Raw genomic sequence first — 17,387 nt, forward strand, 5'->3', positions numbered from 1 at the left:
ACAGAAGAGCATTCACCCGAGACAGTGAATATATTACGAATAATGAGACTGTCAGTATGCGCTTAAAGGGAGTTGACATAATCTCCACTCTTCCATAAGGAATCATAAAGCTGAGATAACAGTAAATAGTAAACTCTGTGACAGGAGGACTCCTCACCTTTAGTCATCATGAATCACTAACCATCTGCTTCTCAAGGTTGTTGTTGGGTGTAGCGCATGTGAGTGAGTATGTGTGAGTGTGTGTGTGGGAGACAGAGAAAAGTGGGATAAAGGCCTGTGAAAAGGGGAAACTGAATCACTGTCGTTATCACAGCCTCCCACATTTACATCTTTCTGCTTTTGCGTAACCATGACAGCAGACAAACTGCAGTATTTAGTTGCTGAAGTGTCTTATTTTATCTCCATCAGGAGTCCAACCAAATGAGGTACATAGCAAAGTTTCAAGCAAAGAGTTTCCTCTTAAAAGCCTTTCACAAAGCTGCTGAGAGCTGAGCAACTCAGAATTACCATGCTGTCACCGCAGCAACAGGTTTACCCTGTTCCTATGGTGACAACATATTTATTTCATGTTTCATCAAAATAAGTTGCTTGCTATTATTTACTATGCACTGTGTCTACAGTAATGGATTGTCTGTCAGTAAATGTGAAATAATATTCATCAATACACAAGAGTGTGAAAAGGAACTACACTGGATTATATAAAATTAGATTAAATGAGATTAGGTTCAAAAAATCTAAACTGATTTTAATTAATATTTAAATCAAATTATGAAATAAATTGAATTAAATATGAATAATATTGAACTAGATTCATTTAAATGAAAGTCAATTAAATTAAATGTTAGATTGAATTACATTAAATTAGTTTAATTCAAATTAAATTTCAAATGAATTCAATTTTTTTTAGAATTAAATTCATTAATATGATTTAAATAATAATAATAATAAATAAGTTAAATTAAATTAAAAATGTAATCAAGAAATTCATTAAAAATTAAATCAAATTAATTTAATTATAATATAAAATTTAAAAAATGTAATTAGGTATTTAAATTAAAAATTAAATCAAATTATTAATTTTATTATAAATGAGATAAATTAAAAATTCAATCTATAACATGGCTAAGAAAACAGAAAGGCTGGATTTTTAAAAAAAAGAAAAAAAAAATCGATCTTCCGATTCAAATCGATCTTCCGATTCAAATCGATCTTCATTTGAATGATCCAATATAAATTCATAAAATCGCAGGATCAATCTTTTAATATACGCCTTTTCCTGTGGATGTGTGAAGCTTTAACCTCGTTAGTCTTGCACAGCCAGACTTTGGTTCAACGACATCTAGCCACGTGAGAGACTAGTGAACCTCAAAAAAACATGGCAGGAGCTTCTCCACTGAAGGCACCGCTGTGCCTAAAAGGCAGATATACGGTTGCGTATCAGACATAATATACAGATATAATCCTGACATGAACTAAACATCATAACACACTTGTGTCCACATGACGCGAACGTTCTCTGCACCGCACCCTCTGCACTAAAGAAAGCACTTGTACTAATTTTATCTGGTCACTCAATACTCGCTGACTGTAAAGTCTGTAGAGTTGCACTATATTGTGTTGACAGCTGTCGTGTGTTGGCCATCTCTCTACTAAAGGAATCTCTGTATGTATGCATGAATGTATATGTATGTATGTCCCTCATGTATCTCTTGAACCATTAATCCGATGGACTCCACACTTGGTGGGTGTGTGGCTGGGGACCAAAGGGAGTGCAGTGTCAAATTTGATTTAATATTAATAAACATAGAATAAATATATTGTTGGTCATATTAAATAAAAAGTACATTAATGTAACTGCTTTGGGGTCAATTCTTGATGTAAACATTAATATTTTTAATAACGCACCAGATTAGAGGGTTCCTTGTACAATTTACAGCATTAGTTCTTTGAGAATCTCTTTCATATACAAGCAAAATTGGTATTGTAACTGAAACAGCCCAAACCGAATCCATATTGCATCAAATCCGAAATTAAATCGAATTGGGAAATCAGTGTCGATACCCAGCGCTAACAAACAAACACCATCTCAAAAAAATCCACACAGTTCTGTTTTTTTTTATAATTTCATTCAGTTTTATTACAAACAAAACAAAAGAAAGAAAAAAAGGAGATGCGTCATCCTTGACATGTTTTCACTGCCACTCATCATTTGATCGGCACCACTACATACACAGTGACACAAGATACCCAGAAATCAACACAAAATTCTGGAAAGAGGACGAAACTAAAAGTGGAAAAAGAACTAAGTGCTTGTTTTTGACGCAAAACATTTTAGTTCGGGGGTTGCAAAACTTTTGTATGAAACATAATTTTTAAAAACGGACTATTTCCTGGGTAGATCAGTGTAAAACATCCAGGGTTTATGAGATAAATTAACTCCTAGCTATCTTGTTTTGTTGTTTTTTTTTAAATTCTTAACTTAAAACGGACTAATCTGACGAGGATTTACAGGTTGACATCAGGTTCTTAATTCACTTTGATGACTTTACATTTGTTCAGCTATGTTAATTAAGGCGTTTTTTAATGATGCAGTGTATAAAATGGACTTCCAGCCTCTGATTTTCCAGATATTAACCGAGTACTTTTACTGGGGTTAGATAGTATACATTATCTTTTTGCTCGTGGAAGCATTTAGGGTTACATATGGCCTATGATCTATATATGTATATATCATTTGCAAGCCCCAAATCTAAAATGTAAGCAAGAAGAATGAGTTTTCTTGTAATATATCTACTTCTGAAGTTAGCTCAACTTCTTCGTTCTCTTGTAATTATAGGACAAACATTGCAAAGAGGTGCATCGTGTGTCGCACATACGGTATCATTTTTCATAGTTCCTTGTTACAAAAAAATGTCTCTTTTGGTAGAAGCTCTTTCTCGAATAGCAACAGCGAGAACAACAGCAACATCGACGACAACAATACTCATAAGTCGCGAGAGAGTAAAAACACAAGAGAACACGAATGAGCTGTTTAAATATGCAAAGTATATCACAGGAGTTTTGTAGAAAGAAATAGAAACTTGGAAAACATAAAACAGGAGAAAAGATTGATTGAGAGGAAGGGAGGAAAAGGGGGAGGGGAGAGAGGAAGGAGAAGGGTGTTCAGGGTGATCGATAGGTTTTAATAACACTGACTTGCTTATGAAAGGTTATAAACATTCATAGGAGGTTTCTGAAAAATAGCGTTGTCGCGAGACCTTTTCTGGAACAAACGCCCCTCCCAAAAAAATACCTCAAAGCTGTACACAAACGTTAACCAACCGTCATCGGGACAGGAGGGATAGGATGGCGGCAAATACTTTATGTGGTCAAACAAGTCCTGAATATGAGTCTCACATCCCGCTGCGTGTGTTTATATGAACATGTACCATTGAAATAAGCGAAACAAAAGCTGGAGCTGTGCTTGGAGCTGCTCGGACTGACAAAATCGGGGTTTCAGCCTCTCTGAGAATTAGAAATGACTGTAGGCACAGCTTGATACCAAGTTTTTCTTTCTTCTTCTCTCTCTTTTTTTTTTTTATCCTTTCCACGAGACAGCATTATTGTGATTAGAGCATGCTTCAGGGGGCGGAGTGTGGCGGTAGAAATGAGTTTAATTTCACATGCAGCTTCCTGTCAAGAGTTTAAGGATCCGGGAAAGGAGGAGGAGGAGAAGGGAAATATTGAGATCTAAAGGTTGTAGGATTGAGGTGAAGTGAGTGTTGTATGTGTGTGTGTGTGTGTGTGTGTGTGTTTAAAGTAAGTATCTATGTGTGTGTAGAGGTTAGAAGCATCCCTAGAGGAGGAGGCGGCCTGTGTGAAGAGGCCGTTTATGAGGAGTATAATGGTTTGAGGCAGACAAGAAAAGGTCACAAGAAGTTATGAGACAATATGGACTGTGTTTAGATGTATGTGTGTGTGAGTGCGTGCGTGCGTTTATGTGTGTGTGTGTCCGTGGACAGTAAGTGCACATGTGCATGTGTGGTTGGGGAGTACCAGTCAGCGGAGTAAAAGTTTAGAAGACTTGTGTAGTGGAGACATGTACATTTCTTTCTGTGTGTGTGTGTGTCTGTGTGTGTCAACTGAAGCTACTACAATCACTAGTCAATAATAAGTCAATAAGTACACCCTCAGTCAGTCAGTAATTTTTAATACTGGATGTGTGGTTCAAAAAAGGTGGCATTTTGACGAGCTTTTACCACCGAAACTCAACTTTCTTAGAGAGGAATTGGAGATACCTTTTGCAGCAGATGGGTTTCAGTGTGTGTGAGCGTGTATTTGTGCGTGTGTGTGTGCGTGTGTGTGTGTGCATGTAGTCTAGTCGTCGATACAGATGACCTCTCCGCTGCGCTGCTCCCGTCGGTTGACTAGCAGCTCGACTTCCCGCTCTTTCTTTACAGACATGGGAGGCCCGTTCAGAACTGCAGGGGGGGGAAAAAAAAAGAGAGACGCCAGAGTTCGGGTTCAGTTCAGACGGTTAAAGTTATCACACTCAGTATAAAATAACGATTTAACACGTAAAATACCCCAAAATGTGTAGGGTTTTTGTGACGGGTGTCTTCTTGAAGGCATAAACACTTTTTAGATACTTGTTGACATTAAATCCAGGTAAAATTGCCAAGCCCCTGCCAAGTTTATAGAACGTCTGCTTGATGTTTGTTCACCCTTGTACCCCGATGATGGTCGAAACCAGTAGGTTTTTATTGTCAGTAGCCATGTTGAATAAACGCTTTTTAACTTAATCCTTGAGTTTTTTTTATTCCTGCTCCACGCATGAGTGCCTGAAGTTTGTTTTTCCTTCTATGTGATGACCCTTTCCTTCAACCACCTGCGTTTTTCTTGAGTTTTATATGATAGATAGATAGATATGATGACAGTCCTTGAGCACACCACTACCTCTTCTTCACAACCAATCTGCTTTTTTTAAACAACTGTGGGAATGTTTTGAAAATGACAATGTGTAAGTCATGTAAGTGATTTATTATCAATGGAAAAACACTTCATATGTGTTTATCCTCTTCCTGAAAGCAAAAGAGCAATCTTTTACGGAGGTTCAGACTGGGGTAACAAGTAGTAAAGTCCTCTTTGTGACGTGAAACAATATTATTTATAGGAAATTTGGGCTTAGTTTGAAGAAACAGCAACACCAAGAAAAACTACTGCTGATAAGAAGCCTGCCAATCATCTCTATTTACGATCATGTCGACCAAAGTATCATCATTAATTTTACAATACATTAAAACATTCAAAGTTAAACCTTTAAATCATGGTGAACACACTGACTTTCTATGAGTAAACAAGATGTGCTTGATAATGCTTCGATAATCTTTTTAATGAGCAAACTTGCATAATACAGTACATCAATATATCATATTACATATACAGTATCATGTTTACAATAATGATAAAACCCCAGAATGCATAACTGTTTGACCTGGAGAAAGTGAGGCTGGCAATGAGTATAAGCACACATCCATTCTCTCTCTCTCTCTCTCTCTCTCTCTCTCTCTCTCACACACACACACACGACTGCACACATGCATGAAAATTAACTTCTTTCTACACGACTGCACAGCTGGCCAGCAAAGGGATCTGAGCTTCCCACATTTGAGCACTATCATGAATCTGCTCGGGGAGTGGAACGGCGAGTTTAGCGCTCCTTTCAAAACAAAGCCAGGAATAGACCAACAGCGCTCTTCTCTCACTCGCGCCACGGGGAAAGATAAACTGTCATAACACCCCTGTGCAGATCAAAGATGTGATAAGGAGCATATTGAGCTGAAGAGTTTCGTGGAGGGGGGGGCGGAGGGGGGTACGACTGTGTGTGTGTGTCTAGAATCAGAAGGGGGGACCACTTATGGGAAAACATATGGCATTTTGCCAATGGAGGCCAACACAAGGGATGCAGGGAAAGAAGAGAGACAGAGTCAGTAAGTGTGTATGTGAGTGTAGTGGGGCAGACAAAATCTGATAAGAAGCAAAACAAATCGAGGTAAAGACTGGGTGAAAGAGCAAAAGAAATATGGGTGCACGGCCAAAAAAACAACCAAAAAAAAATAAAAGAACTAGAAGAGAGAGAGAGAGAGAGAGAGAAGGGGGGGGAAGATAGAGTATTCTGGAAAGGAAGGCGAAAAAAAGAAATGGCCTGACCGATATGTCAACATGGCAAATATAACTGCAAGAAATTACAGTACAGAAATGCCAAAAAAATGTGTTTGAGTTCGTTTAAAGTTTCATCATTACATAGTTTGTCCACCAGAGGGCACCAACTGTAAAATGTCCCGATCAGCGCATTTCTTGGTCATAATTCTTTGCACTAATTTAAGAGATTCTTATGCATTTATAATCAAAAAATAAGCTATTATATATATGTATTGATTTTTCTTAAATCCTTTATCTTTTTCATCAAATCAAACCCGTTTTTTAAATAGTATTTATGGTCTTGAAATTTTCAGCAATAGCTAATCTATTCAGTAATATATAGATTAGATTTTACTTTTAGTGGTGGAGTCCGCCTTTTCTGCACTGGATTCAAATTGCTTGCTTAACCACAGTAAATGATGCATGCATTTAATCCAGCATTACTGTAACTGTATTACTGTTTACTTTCTTAAAACTGTGTCAGATGTGTATTAATTTACATGAAATGTAATGTATTTATGTCCGTGGTTAATGCAGATTATAAAATTGGCAGATAAATGGTTTGTTCTTTTGTTGCATTTCTGATAAAATACCTGCTCAGTAAATGTTTGCTTTAGTGTTTTGAAGCACGAGCCGTTTGTTGCCAGCTGTTCACAGGTGTCGCCAAATCAACCGGGACTGAAATCTTAAAGATTATATCTTTAAATATTGACATCTGCACTGGCCTCACAACAGCCCTGCACCGGACTCTAAAAAAGGCATATAAGGTAAAAAAAAAAAGAGCTATGAAGATAAAACGGGAGGAGGAATGAAACAAATAGCTTGTTATTATACCAGATAAAAGATTCCCTCTGTGACGTCCAACATTGTACATTTCACTCTGCTGCCAGATTTACTCTGTGATACTTCACCTCTGTCCAAATCCTCCTCTGTCTCTTCTTCATGCAAATCTCTTTCTTTCGCCAGCCTGCCTGCACCCTCACAGTAGCAGGAGACATTGTTAGACATAAACGTTTTCTAGTCCAAAATCATATTGGCAGTGAGTTATTTGTACTTACAGTAATATGATAAATCCAAGAGCACACACTTGGACATATCTCTAAGAATTCTTTAAACTCCTCTACAAGACTTAAAACTCTGGGGTTGCTCTAGATGAGGCATTTCAAGTCCAACAAAGCAATAAAAAACATTCCCGGCCAACATGTCAGCCCGAGTCTCTCCCCTGTGGGTCCTGCCTACTATCCGATAGAAGCAAGCACTGCCATCTTGGCAGAAAAGGCAGCATATTTGCTTGCTGAAAAGCTTTGCGTGAGTGTGTTGATGCCAAAACCTTTCATCAGGAACAACCTTGTGTCTCTGAACTGTCAACTGTGCAGGAACTTAAAAAGCACAGGCTTGATTTTAGAATTAAGAGTCGGTCCAACTGGGACTTGAAAAGTGCTTTCATAAATCCATGTGTTGCAGGAGTTTTTCAGTCGGTCGGAGGAGCAGAAAATCCTTCAACTGGAGGTAAAATCATCAGGTTCAAGTGACTTGCATGCATGTCTACGCTCCTCTGTGTGCATGCACATGTTTGTTATATTTTCTATTAAGGGCTGTTTATCATACCACAATACTTTATTTTTGGATTCTGATCATAATGTGCTTAAAGTACATAGTACTGAAAACTGTCAACTATTGGAAGTTGACATGGAAATACTTCATATTTTCAGTCTTAATTATGTATTCTTTGATCAGGTATTTCCTGATTTAAATGTGCATTTAAATGTGATTTTTTGGCACATCAAGCAGTAAACACAACACTGAGGCAAACAGTTGCCTATTTACACATCTATACATATCCAGCAGACACGGAGCAACACTAACATTCATTTTTAATTGTGTCTCTGGCTAGCTGACCAATGTGAGTCTGATATTCAGTCCAGTTTTGGTCTACACCAACTCCTGAGGAAATGTGTGGCTCTTTAGCTGCTAAATGCTCAACTATGTTCACCGGCTAGTCGCTAACTTTGCTAGGAAGGTAGCGTACAGTGGGTTTATTTGAGCTTTTTCACTGAAAACAGCTGCCTGCAGCTGGAAGGTTGATGAAAGCAGTGAAAATTAATTAACACAGTAAAGTGATGGGGCGCAAAAACCAAAACAATGAGCTGAAAGACGCTAACACGCTCTGTAGAGCTGAGGGAAACTGCAGAGTCGGAGGATTATTTTCTGTTGGTTCGTCACCTAGAGTGACATTTTTGACATTACACGTAATGATTTGATCTATTGTTAACATCAAAATATTGATATGTGCGGCTTTAATTCTGCTATTTTTAGACTATTTAAGGTAAATTCTTGTCTGGCTGCATTAAAACAAAATTAAAAACACTGATGCATTTGGGAAGTTTAGCTTATTTGTTCAATAGAAAAACTGGTTTTGTAGAAAAACTGTTTTCATATTCCTGAAAGTAAGGTATCCAAAAAAAGTATTGTTTTGGAATCAGTAAAAAAAACCCTCAGTTATTGTATTGGTGCCAATATCGAAATGTTTTTAACGATACCGAGCCCTAGTTTTGATAAAAATGGCAGTGCTACCACACACGCACGCACGCACACACACACACATAAACACATGTACAAAAGAACACACATACAGAACAAAAACACACCTGTACACAGTATTTTTCAGTCTACACACATACAGTATATTCTCATTGCAGGCCACACTACTGCTGCACTTCACTGCCTTTATATCCCAGTCAGTATATTAGCTTAAAAATACTCAGAAAGAAAAGTACGGACTGTAACGGATGGTCCACTTTTCTTTTGTTCCACAAACGACAGGCAGTAGAGTTCATCCTGCTCCCTACAGTACTCAGGGATGTCACACTGATGTACAGCTCTACTGCACACATACACACACACTGAGCTGGAAAAACGATGACAGAGTCCAGAGTGTTTTATTTTCTGGGGGATCAGGGGACATTTTCCAGCGTGGAGTCCATCACGCTGTCACAATAAAGAAGCTCGACGAACGAGAAAATTTCTCCTTAGGCTTCAAAGTGAGTCTCCCTTTTTTTTTTTTTTTTTTCTTTCGATGACAGATTACAGTTTTTAACTTTGGAGAAGAGCTGCTCATAAATACTGATTTTTGCTGTGAGGAGGCATAAAAAAAAAAAAAAAAAACAGGAAATGTAAAAATTCTTCAATGGATGGATTTTCCCCTTTAAGTAACCCCCCACAAAAAAAAGGTGCACTAGTAAATATGCTTTGTAATACAGTACATATCTCAATGCCAGCCCGTGAGATTGGGTCAGAGCAATGTTGCTACTGATTGAAAGTTGGACAAAGGCAACGTCTCAGGTTTTTATGTCTATGGTTCTTGCTTCTACGCGTGGCTGGGCTTAGGAATGCCAGGGCAACAGAGTCCAAGGGAAGTAGTGTTTTAAACTCAGGAAACTCTTTTCTTCATTCTCTTTTCCTTTTTTGTGAGTACGTCCCTTTCTATTTTGAGTTGGCATTTCGTCTGCTTGTGCTCAGCAGATAAATTAAGTTCTTTGCAGGTTTTCAGGTTGTGTGTGAGGTCCACAGTGTGTGTGTGTGTGTGTATATATATATACATACATATATATAAATGTATATATATGTATGTGTGTGTGAGACTGAGAAAGCGAGACGGAGGAGTGGAGGACTGTGGAGGAATGAGGGAGTACAGGGTCAGAGTGAGGCGACAGGCTTGTTCAGGCAGTCGGCGGATGAAGAATTGATCCGGAGGGAAATCTTCTTGGCACAGAAGGAGAAACAGAAAAAGAAAGAAATCTGTCTGAGGAATAAAGAAAAAAATCCTCTTTTGTTGAATTTCTCTCTGAATTCCTGAAAACCTGTGATTGCATTAACATACTCCCCCCCCCCCCCTTTTTTTCGTTTTGCTTGAGGATTTCTTTGTTCCAGACAGGTCATCTCTCTTATTTCTGTCTTTTGCCTCATTTCCCCCCCCACGCATCATTAGTGCTTGATCTCAAGGCCAGTTTTTCACCTCTCCCTACTTATTTTGGACATTTCTCCCCCCTTCTCTCTCTCTCTTTCTGCAGTTGATTGCTTGTTTTCTTTTATGGATCAAAGTGCTTGCCACATCTTTCTTGCCTCCCGTCTTTGTTCGATCTATCCAGTGAGTTTTACTTCGGCATTCTCCACTCTCCTCTCTGCTCTGCTTGGGTTTCTGTCTCCCTTTATATTCCTCACATTCCAGCAGTGTCAAAGTGCTCTCTCCTTCGGTCCTTCTTGGACTTTACTTCGTCTCTCCTTTTCAGCTTTCACTGTCTTTTTTTTTTCAGTCTCTATTTTTGTTACATTCCAGGATTGTGCATGTTTTATCCAAATGTCCGGTGAGTCTCCACCCCCCCACTTCAGGGTTTCTTTGGTCGCCCATTGCGCGGCAGGTTCTCCACGGTGTTGCTGAGCCGGTACTTGACGATGATGCTGTGCACCGTGGACTTGGGCATCCTCAGCTCCAGGCCGATGGCCCCCTCTGACTTGCCGTCCTTCCAGAGGTCCACCACTCTCTGCCTCTGCCCCACATCGTGCTCCTTGGTCTTCTGGCAAACGCCGGCGGCGGTTGGCCCTCCAGCAGCTCCCCCAGCAGCTCCCCCGGTGGCCCCAGCAGCGGCGGCGGCTTCTGTGGGGGCAGACAAGCGGCAGACTGTAGTGGAGACTTGGAGAGGGGGAGCAGGATAATGTGACAGTTTACTGATCCCTGTAGGGAATTCTCTTTAAGTCTGCCTCCCTCCTCTGCAAGGAGGTCAGAGGTCAGGGGGGAGCTACTGGACCTGGTGGGTAGGGGGGGGGATGGGGGGGGTTCAGCGTCCTGCTCAAGGACACTTCAGCAGGGCAGGTGCTTGCAGACATGAGGGCTTGAGCCCATGTGCTCCACGTGAAGGGAATCTCCCTACTTTTATGCCACTAAAAGATGAAGTACTGTCTAGAGTGTGGGACTCCTTTTAGTGCAGATGTGTAGCTTCCTCATGCCTGTAATGATGGATGAAACAGGTTTTCCAAAATGCAATTCAAGGTATTGAGCAAATGCTGAGAAATCACCATGTGTTGCAGCACAAAACAGTCCTTCACTGGAGCCTTTGGTGCATCATCGCATTTTGTTTTGAGGTTCACAGAGTGCAGCTAAAGTAGTAGATGTGTAGTTAAAAAGTGCCACGGCAGACATGCATATTTTTGGACATGTTTTGTGTACTCAAGTGAGGCGGTGAGATTGGAGCTTCTCTCAGGAGAGGGCTATTAAAAACGAGGGGAGCTCGAAGGTCGCCAAATCAGAGGATTTTGTTGTTTTAACTCCGTCCATTCCTCCTGCTCACTTTTTCCCCTCTATGGCTGAGTCTAAAAAGGTCAGGAACCAGCGCGACCCCAATCAAGACCACAAATGTGGCCTCATTTGCTGCATGCTTGTGCCCTGCCAGAGTTCAGGATGTTCAGACTGCACTCGGAGCGGCTCGGCCTGTGTTCACCTCAGCTGCTCGCTTCGAGGCCCCCGCAAGCGCACCCACGGGGCAACACAACTCGTGCGCGACTATTTCTGAACAGCCAGCGTTTCGGCCCAGCCCTCCCGCCGGTTCACAAGTCACAACACAACGTTTACACAACCAAACTGCTTCTGCGGTTTCTGCCCCTCTCAAAATACCTTGGTACAAAGTCCGAATGTTTTCTTGGCATGACCAGATTCAGACAGGCTGAGCATAATGACATTTTCAGAGATAGGCCCTGGCTCTCTGAAATGCAATGCCTTTGACAGATGTCTCAGTCTACAATTACATAAATCAAGATACACTGAGTGAGAGTCAGACGCAGCACTGAGAGAGCTGGGTGTTGTGGTTTTTTAGGGTAGAGCTATTGGGAAATATCAGGTTTTACCAGTTATCTCTGCCACATCTCTGCTATCTAAACATCTCCGAACACGAATGCACACGCAGATCGGAGAGTGTGCGTCTGGTGAGCATATGCTGTTACCAATCTAATTATGAGAAAATAAATTCACAAACTGCCAGTATGCTCTGACAGACTGCAGGCGAGGAGAGTTGGACAAGAGACCCAAACATTTTTTCTTTACGATTTTAATTTTAAAGCTTTTAACTCAATAAATAATAAGAGCCACAATAGGACTTCACACGAGAAAATAAACATACTTGAAATAGAAAAATACTCCTCAGACAGGTTTGATAGCACTCCAGACTATGCTTCACTGTTGCACAATGCGTTACTGCTGAGCATTGAGTATTGAGGTTTTGAGGTCGGACATGTTAAGAGAAAATGCCTTAATATAGCAGTGCAGCACGTTTGTATTTGATTTTGGTAATGTCTATTTCAGGTGTCTATCTGGCAGCCACATCAGAAACTCTGCCACAGATGTTTTTTTTCCGATATGGACTCCTTTCTGGATTTTGGGTTTCACAACTAAGCTACTTGGGGAGCTGAAGTATCTATTCAAAGTGCTTATAACAGTGCTGCTTTAGAAGCAATCAGGTAGTTCTTTACTCCTCACATTTAAGGATTATAGTGAAATTTAAGAGTTAAATCTTTCTGTATTTTATTACAAAGCTAACATTAGTGCATAAAAATGTTCCTGAAATTCCCAGAGTCAGCACTCTGTTTTGATGAAGCCTGAACATTTTTTTTTTTTTTTTTTTAATATTTTCATTGCTAAATGTTTTTTCCCACAACAGCATAACCATATAAAGATGGAATTCCTCAGATGTTATCTTTAAATAGAGTGCAATATTTTGGACCGGGTTTGCCCATCGGTGCAGGTTGCCAAGTAATCAAGTCCAGATCTCTAAAGCCCGATTTGTGCTTTTCTGTCAGGGTGTCCTCTCTCGGGGTGACGTGCACTTAACTGCGCTGGAGCTACAGGAATGCAACATACAGACCAGGTTCCTGATGCTGGTCGAGATTATTGATGGTAAAGAAAATACGGAGCGACTCGAAGAAAGGCTCGATGATACTCTCTTTTTCAGCCGTGCAAAAAAAAGTTTCTGTGATGTAGTAAACTCATTTTGGGTGCAAATCACAAAGTAGACTTAAAAGATTTGATATCACACTTACAAAAGTTAGGAGACTTGCAAGAAACATGCTAAAAATGGTCAAAATCTCTGCATCAGAGGCCGAGATATCCTAATTTTTTGTCCTTAGTAGGAGTCAAGCTCCACAAAATGTTGCATCCTGCCGATGACGTCACTATGCCATCATCAAGGTTATTTTCTCAGGCTTTATAAAGCTCCTCTAGAGCCACAGAAGACAGCTTACTGTCTATATAACAGTTTTAACAGGCTAACTAGTACGCTTCATGACAAATAAACTGAACTTCACCTGTAAAAATGGTGTAATGCCCCTTTAAACATGAATACGTTGACTTATTTATTGCAAAACCTTCACCACAATCCTCAAATAAATCAAAGAAAGTGCACAGGATTCCTTCGGTTATATGAGGAATGCACAACAATGTGGAAAATCTAACTTTGCAGCAGCTCTGTGACAATCAACGGGTTAAATTCTTCGGTGGACTATAAATCAGTTCCTGCGCCAGAGGCATCTTCAGTAAGACCATAAAAACACCTCAATGAAGAAGCATAAATCTGGCTTTAATCATCCACTTGCCAAGTGTCAAACAAATCAAACAAATTTGTATTCTTCTTATTCTGTAAATCACCCTGAACACTGTGATTATTGATGCCGTAATGCATTTTAACCTTTATTATTATTGACTGCAAACACATGCATTTCTCTCTCTCTCACACACACTCACACATACACAGGTTTCTCACAGATTTACAGACAGAGACACTTTGGACTTGTGTTTGAACCATAATATTGCAAAAACCCCTCTTAAATTTCCCTTTAAGTAGTTTCAAAGTCAGACAACACACTTCAAATAAAAAAAATATTGATTGAAATGTTAAAAGCTAAAAAAAAAGGCCAAGGCTGTGCTTTTATACAAAAACGGATAATTCCAGATGTCTAGGGCATAATTTTACACATATTTCCTGTAATGTTCCCTGCTGAGATCTTAACTTGAGATCAGAATAATGTCTTGTATTGTAATGATGGACCTACCACAGGCTCCATCTGCTGACCGCTCCATTATTTCATGTAATAGAAGATGTCAATGCAGCTGCGTACACTGACCTGATATGAAGGATCCAGGCGGCATCTGACTGTAGTTGGCCCCTCCCATATGTAGGGCGCTTGGGGGGGCGGGGGTGAAGGGTGCTCCGTAGTTCTGAGGGGTGGCGTAGGGTCCTGGAGGGATGGGCTGCACAGAGGAGGAGGAGGAGGAGGAGGAGAAGTTTTTTTTCAGGAAAGATGTACATGTGATATGGGATTTATTAAAAAAAAAAAAAAAAAAAGGACATATAAAAAGAAAACAATGAACCACTTTGAAGTTATGTAAGCTGACAAAAAAAATCTGCTGACTAAGCAGTTGTGGAGTGGAAAAAGCGCAGGTGGGTGACAAGATAATGTGCTCTTTATTTTCATTGGCCATCCTCCATCTATTATTTTTCCAGTAAGCGCAGGCAGCTAGAGCAGGTTTCAACTTGTGAATGTGGCTGTTTGTGTGTGTGTGTGTGTGTGTGTTTAAAAAAAAAAAAAAAAAAAAAAAAGGCTGCTGACCGGGGGTGTGTGCGTCTCGGTGCCCTTGCTGGCCAGTCTGCTGAGGATGCTCCTCTCGGACATTTGCAGGCGGGCGGCGATGGGTGGGACTCTGGACAGCGTGGCCGGTAGCCGGGTCACGTCGGCCTTCATGTCACTCAGGAGCTCCTCCAACTGGTTCAGCACTGCAATGACAACAACAAACATCTACTACAACTGACACATTCTCTAAAATGTATTACAACTATTATTGCAATTATTGGACAAAACTTGCCCCATATTTTATTCTGTTAGCTTTTATCCTAGCTTCTTTTGGCTTCTTTTTTAAAACTTCTGGATGCTTTATGTTTTACGTAATTCACAAAAATGTGTCTGTGTCTCTCCAAAAGGTCATGGCAGGGATTCAGCAAAGCAGTGTCAACACTGGAAAATAAATACAGTAATACTTTCAAATTCAATGTGAAGTCTGTTTAAAAAGGTCCCATCTAGATAGATTTCTGGGTCTTCCAAAAAATGTTACATGTTTAAATAGTGCATGTCTTTCTATTTTTACAAAAGATTACTGTTCCTCTCCTTTATTATCTCGCCTCTCTTATCACATCCCTACATGGAATTAACCGCTGATTTCAGACTATCAGACTATCAGAGTCACTTTGCAAGTTTGATAAAAAAAAAAAAAAAAAAAGTTTTAGAGCGCTCGTTAAGTTCAGTGCCGTTACATGTGGAAATTCGAGACGGGAACAAGAACAGTAGTGTGCTGTGCATGTTTTCCTTTCGACAAAACTATATAAACATGGACAGACTTGCCAGCGAGCCAGTGAGGAAATGTTTGGAGCTATCACTTAACATCGTGTAAGCTTATCTGCTCGGCTTTACTAAAGTCAGCTCCAGGCAGAGCGATACTGTCGCTGCAGCAGGAAAAGACTGCGATTGCACAACGCTGCTGGTGAAATGTTTCTCTCTTTTTCATTGTGTGTGCTCGTGATTATCTGACTGCCAATCTCCCCCCCTTTCTAATTGTGTTTGTGTCCTTTTGTCTGTTTACTTCTTTCGGTTACACTACATTTGTTTTTGTTGTTAACTGAACAGACACTTTTTTCTTTTTTTTTTTGTGCAGGCATCACCCCCATCTCAGCTGACCTTTGTGCAGGACAGCGTTGGCTGGTTTGTTGCCCGCCAGCGACTCTTTGCTGAGGTGCTGGTGCGACTCCGCCAGGCACTCCACCTCGGTGAAGCGTGCGTTGAGCGCCATGGCCGGGTGGCTGGGGTCCTGAGTCATGTTCAGGTACGCCGCCCGTCGCAGTTGCTCCTCGATCACCAGCGCCTGCTCCAACAGCTGGACGGCAGGAGGGGGGGAGAGGAGGTGGATTCACAGAAAAACAGGAGAAAATACAAAAATAAATGTATTAATGTCAATGAAATTAATATATGTTTATCTACTGCGCAATGTGTGAGTATTTTTTTACACACTTTGGACTCCAAAAATAGAAGAGATTTGTCCTTCAACACAAGAAATCATGTTGTAAGACATTACAACACACATATTTATCAACCCAGTTAATCTGCAATACTTGACATCAACACTTATTAAAAGGGAGTTGCAAGATATTACATTTGTGAGTCCACATTTCCCTGAGGGCTTGCTTACTACTTGAGCCTGATACTGTGTCCTGATACCGTACTACATATTTGTCAATTTGCCATTTGTCATATTCTGTTTTTGCTGTTAAAATCATTCTGCACTTGCAGGAAATTGCTCTTATCATCAAATTTCAGCTTTAGATTAAAAACATAACTGTCATGGTCACATGTTGTTATTTGCCAGACAGACAAAGAGCAGAGACAGGAACAACACACGAGAGTGGTGCACAGCTGATGAAGTGTTTTTGTAGAGAGAGACTCAACAAAAAAATCATTTTACCTGTGCTGTGATAAGATTCTCAACTAAGGTTTTTATTTGTCTCTTTCTGATTTGCATTTTTTTGTCAGCTTTTTGTGTAATTTCCTACAATATGAGCACAATTAACATCTGTGTGTAGAGAAGATTTCTTAATGTAATTTGAATATAAGATCCCACAGTTAAGTTTCATTGTAAATGTTATTATGTTTCACTGATAAATGTCCATTTACTAGAAGAATACCTTCTTTAATTTACGTGTGCTAAACTGACTAAAACTAAAAGAAATAAAGGAAGAATCTACACAACTGAAAAAATACACCACACTGCTTTTTTCTTGATTTCTTTTTTCCTCTTTTATTTTTACATATAAAAGCTATGATTGAACCTTCCAGCTCTATTAGATTTTTTATGATAAATGGAAATATGTCATGATCAATTTAGTTTGATTTAAAAAAAAAAAAAAATCAAAAAAGAAACCAAAAGAGACAGAAACTAAAATGTTTTTCGTTCAAAGCTGTCTCACCACCATCAACAAGTTAATGTTTAGCAGCTGTGAGAAGCTCCTCTATTCCTCTCGTGCATTGCATTGTGGGATGCTAGTTTCCATCAACAGCGCACTCAAAAAACTTTGTCTTTTTTCCCCCCAGTGTCACCACACTACACACTTAAAATCTGC

At 39.8% G+C, this 17,387-nt stretch overlaps 1 protein-coding gene across 3 annotated transcripts in view; it reads right to left on the reverse strand.

The window, feature by feature from the left end:
- Positions 1-2,189: 2,189 nt before the first annotated feature.
- Positions 2,190-17,387, reverse strand: part of chd3 (chromodomain helicase DNA binding protein 3) — a 44,462-nt gene continuing 29,264 nt past the window's right edge. For 2 of the 3 annotated variants that reach the window (XM_067579307.1, XM_067579306.1), the window contains exons 37-40: positions 15,952-16,147; positions 14,833-14,996; positions 14,347-14,473; positions 5,487-10,834 (exon numbers count right to left, since the gene is read on the reverse strand). In XM_067579307.1, the coding sequence (XP_067435408.1) occupies positions 10,566-10,834; positions 14,347-14,473; positions 14,833-14,996; positions 15,952-16,147 (756 nt within the window). In that variant the 3' untranslated portion in view covers positions 5,487-10,565. Of the gene's footprint in view, positions 4,461-5,486; positions 10,835-14,346; positions 14,474-14,832; positions 14,997-15,951; positions 16,148-17,387 lie in introns of those variants that run through there. The other variant, XM_067579308.1, reaches the window with a different exon arrangement.

Source organism: Thunnus thynnus, chromosome 22 (genome assembly GCF_963924715.1).
Source record: "Thunnus thynnus chromosome 22, fThuThy2.1, whole genome shotgun sequence".
NCBI lineage: Eukaryota > Metazoa > Chordata > Actinopteri > Scombriformes > Scombridae > Thunnus > Thunnus thynnus.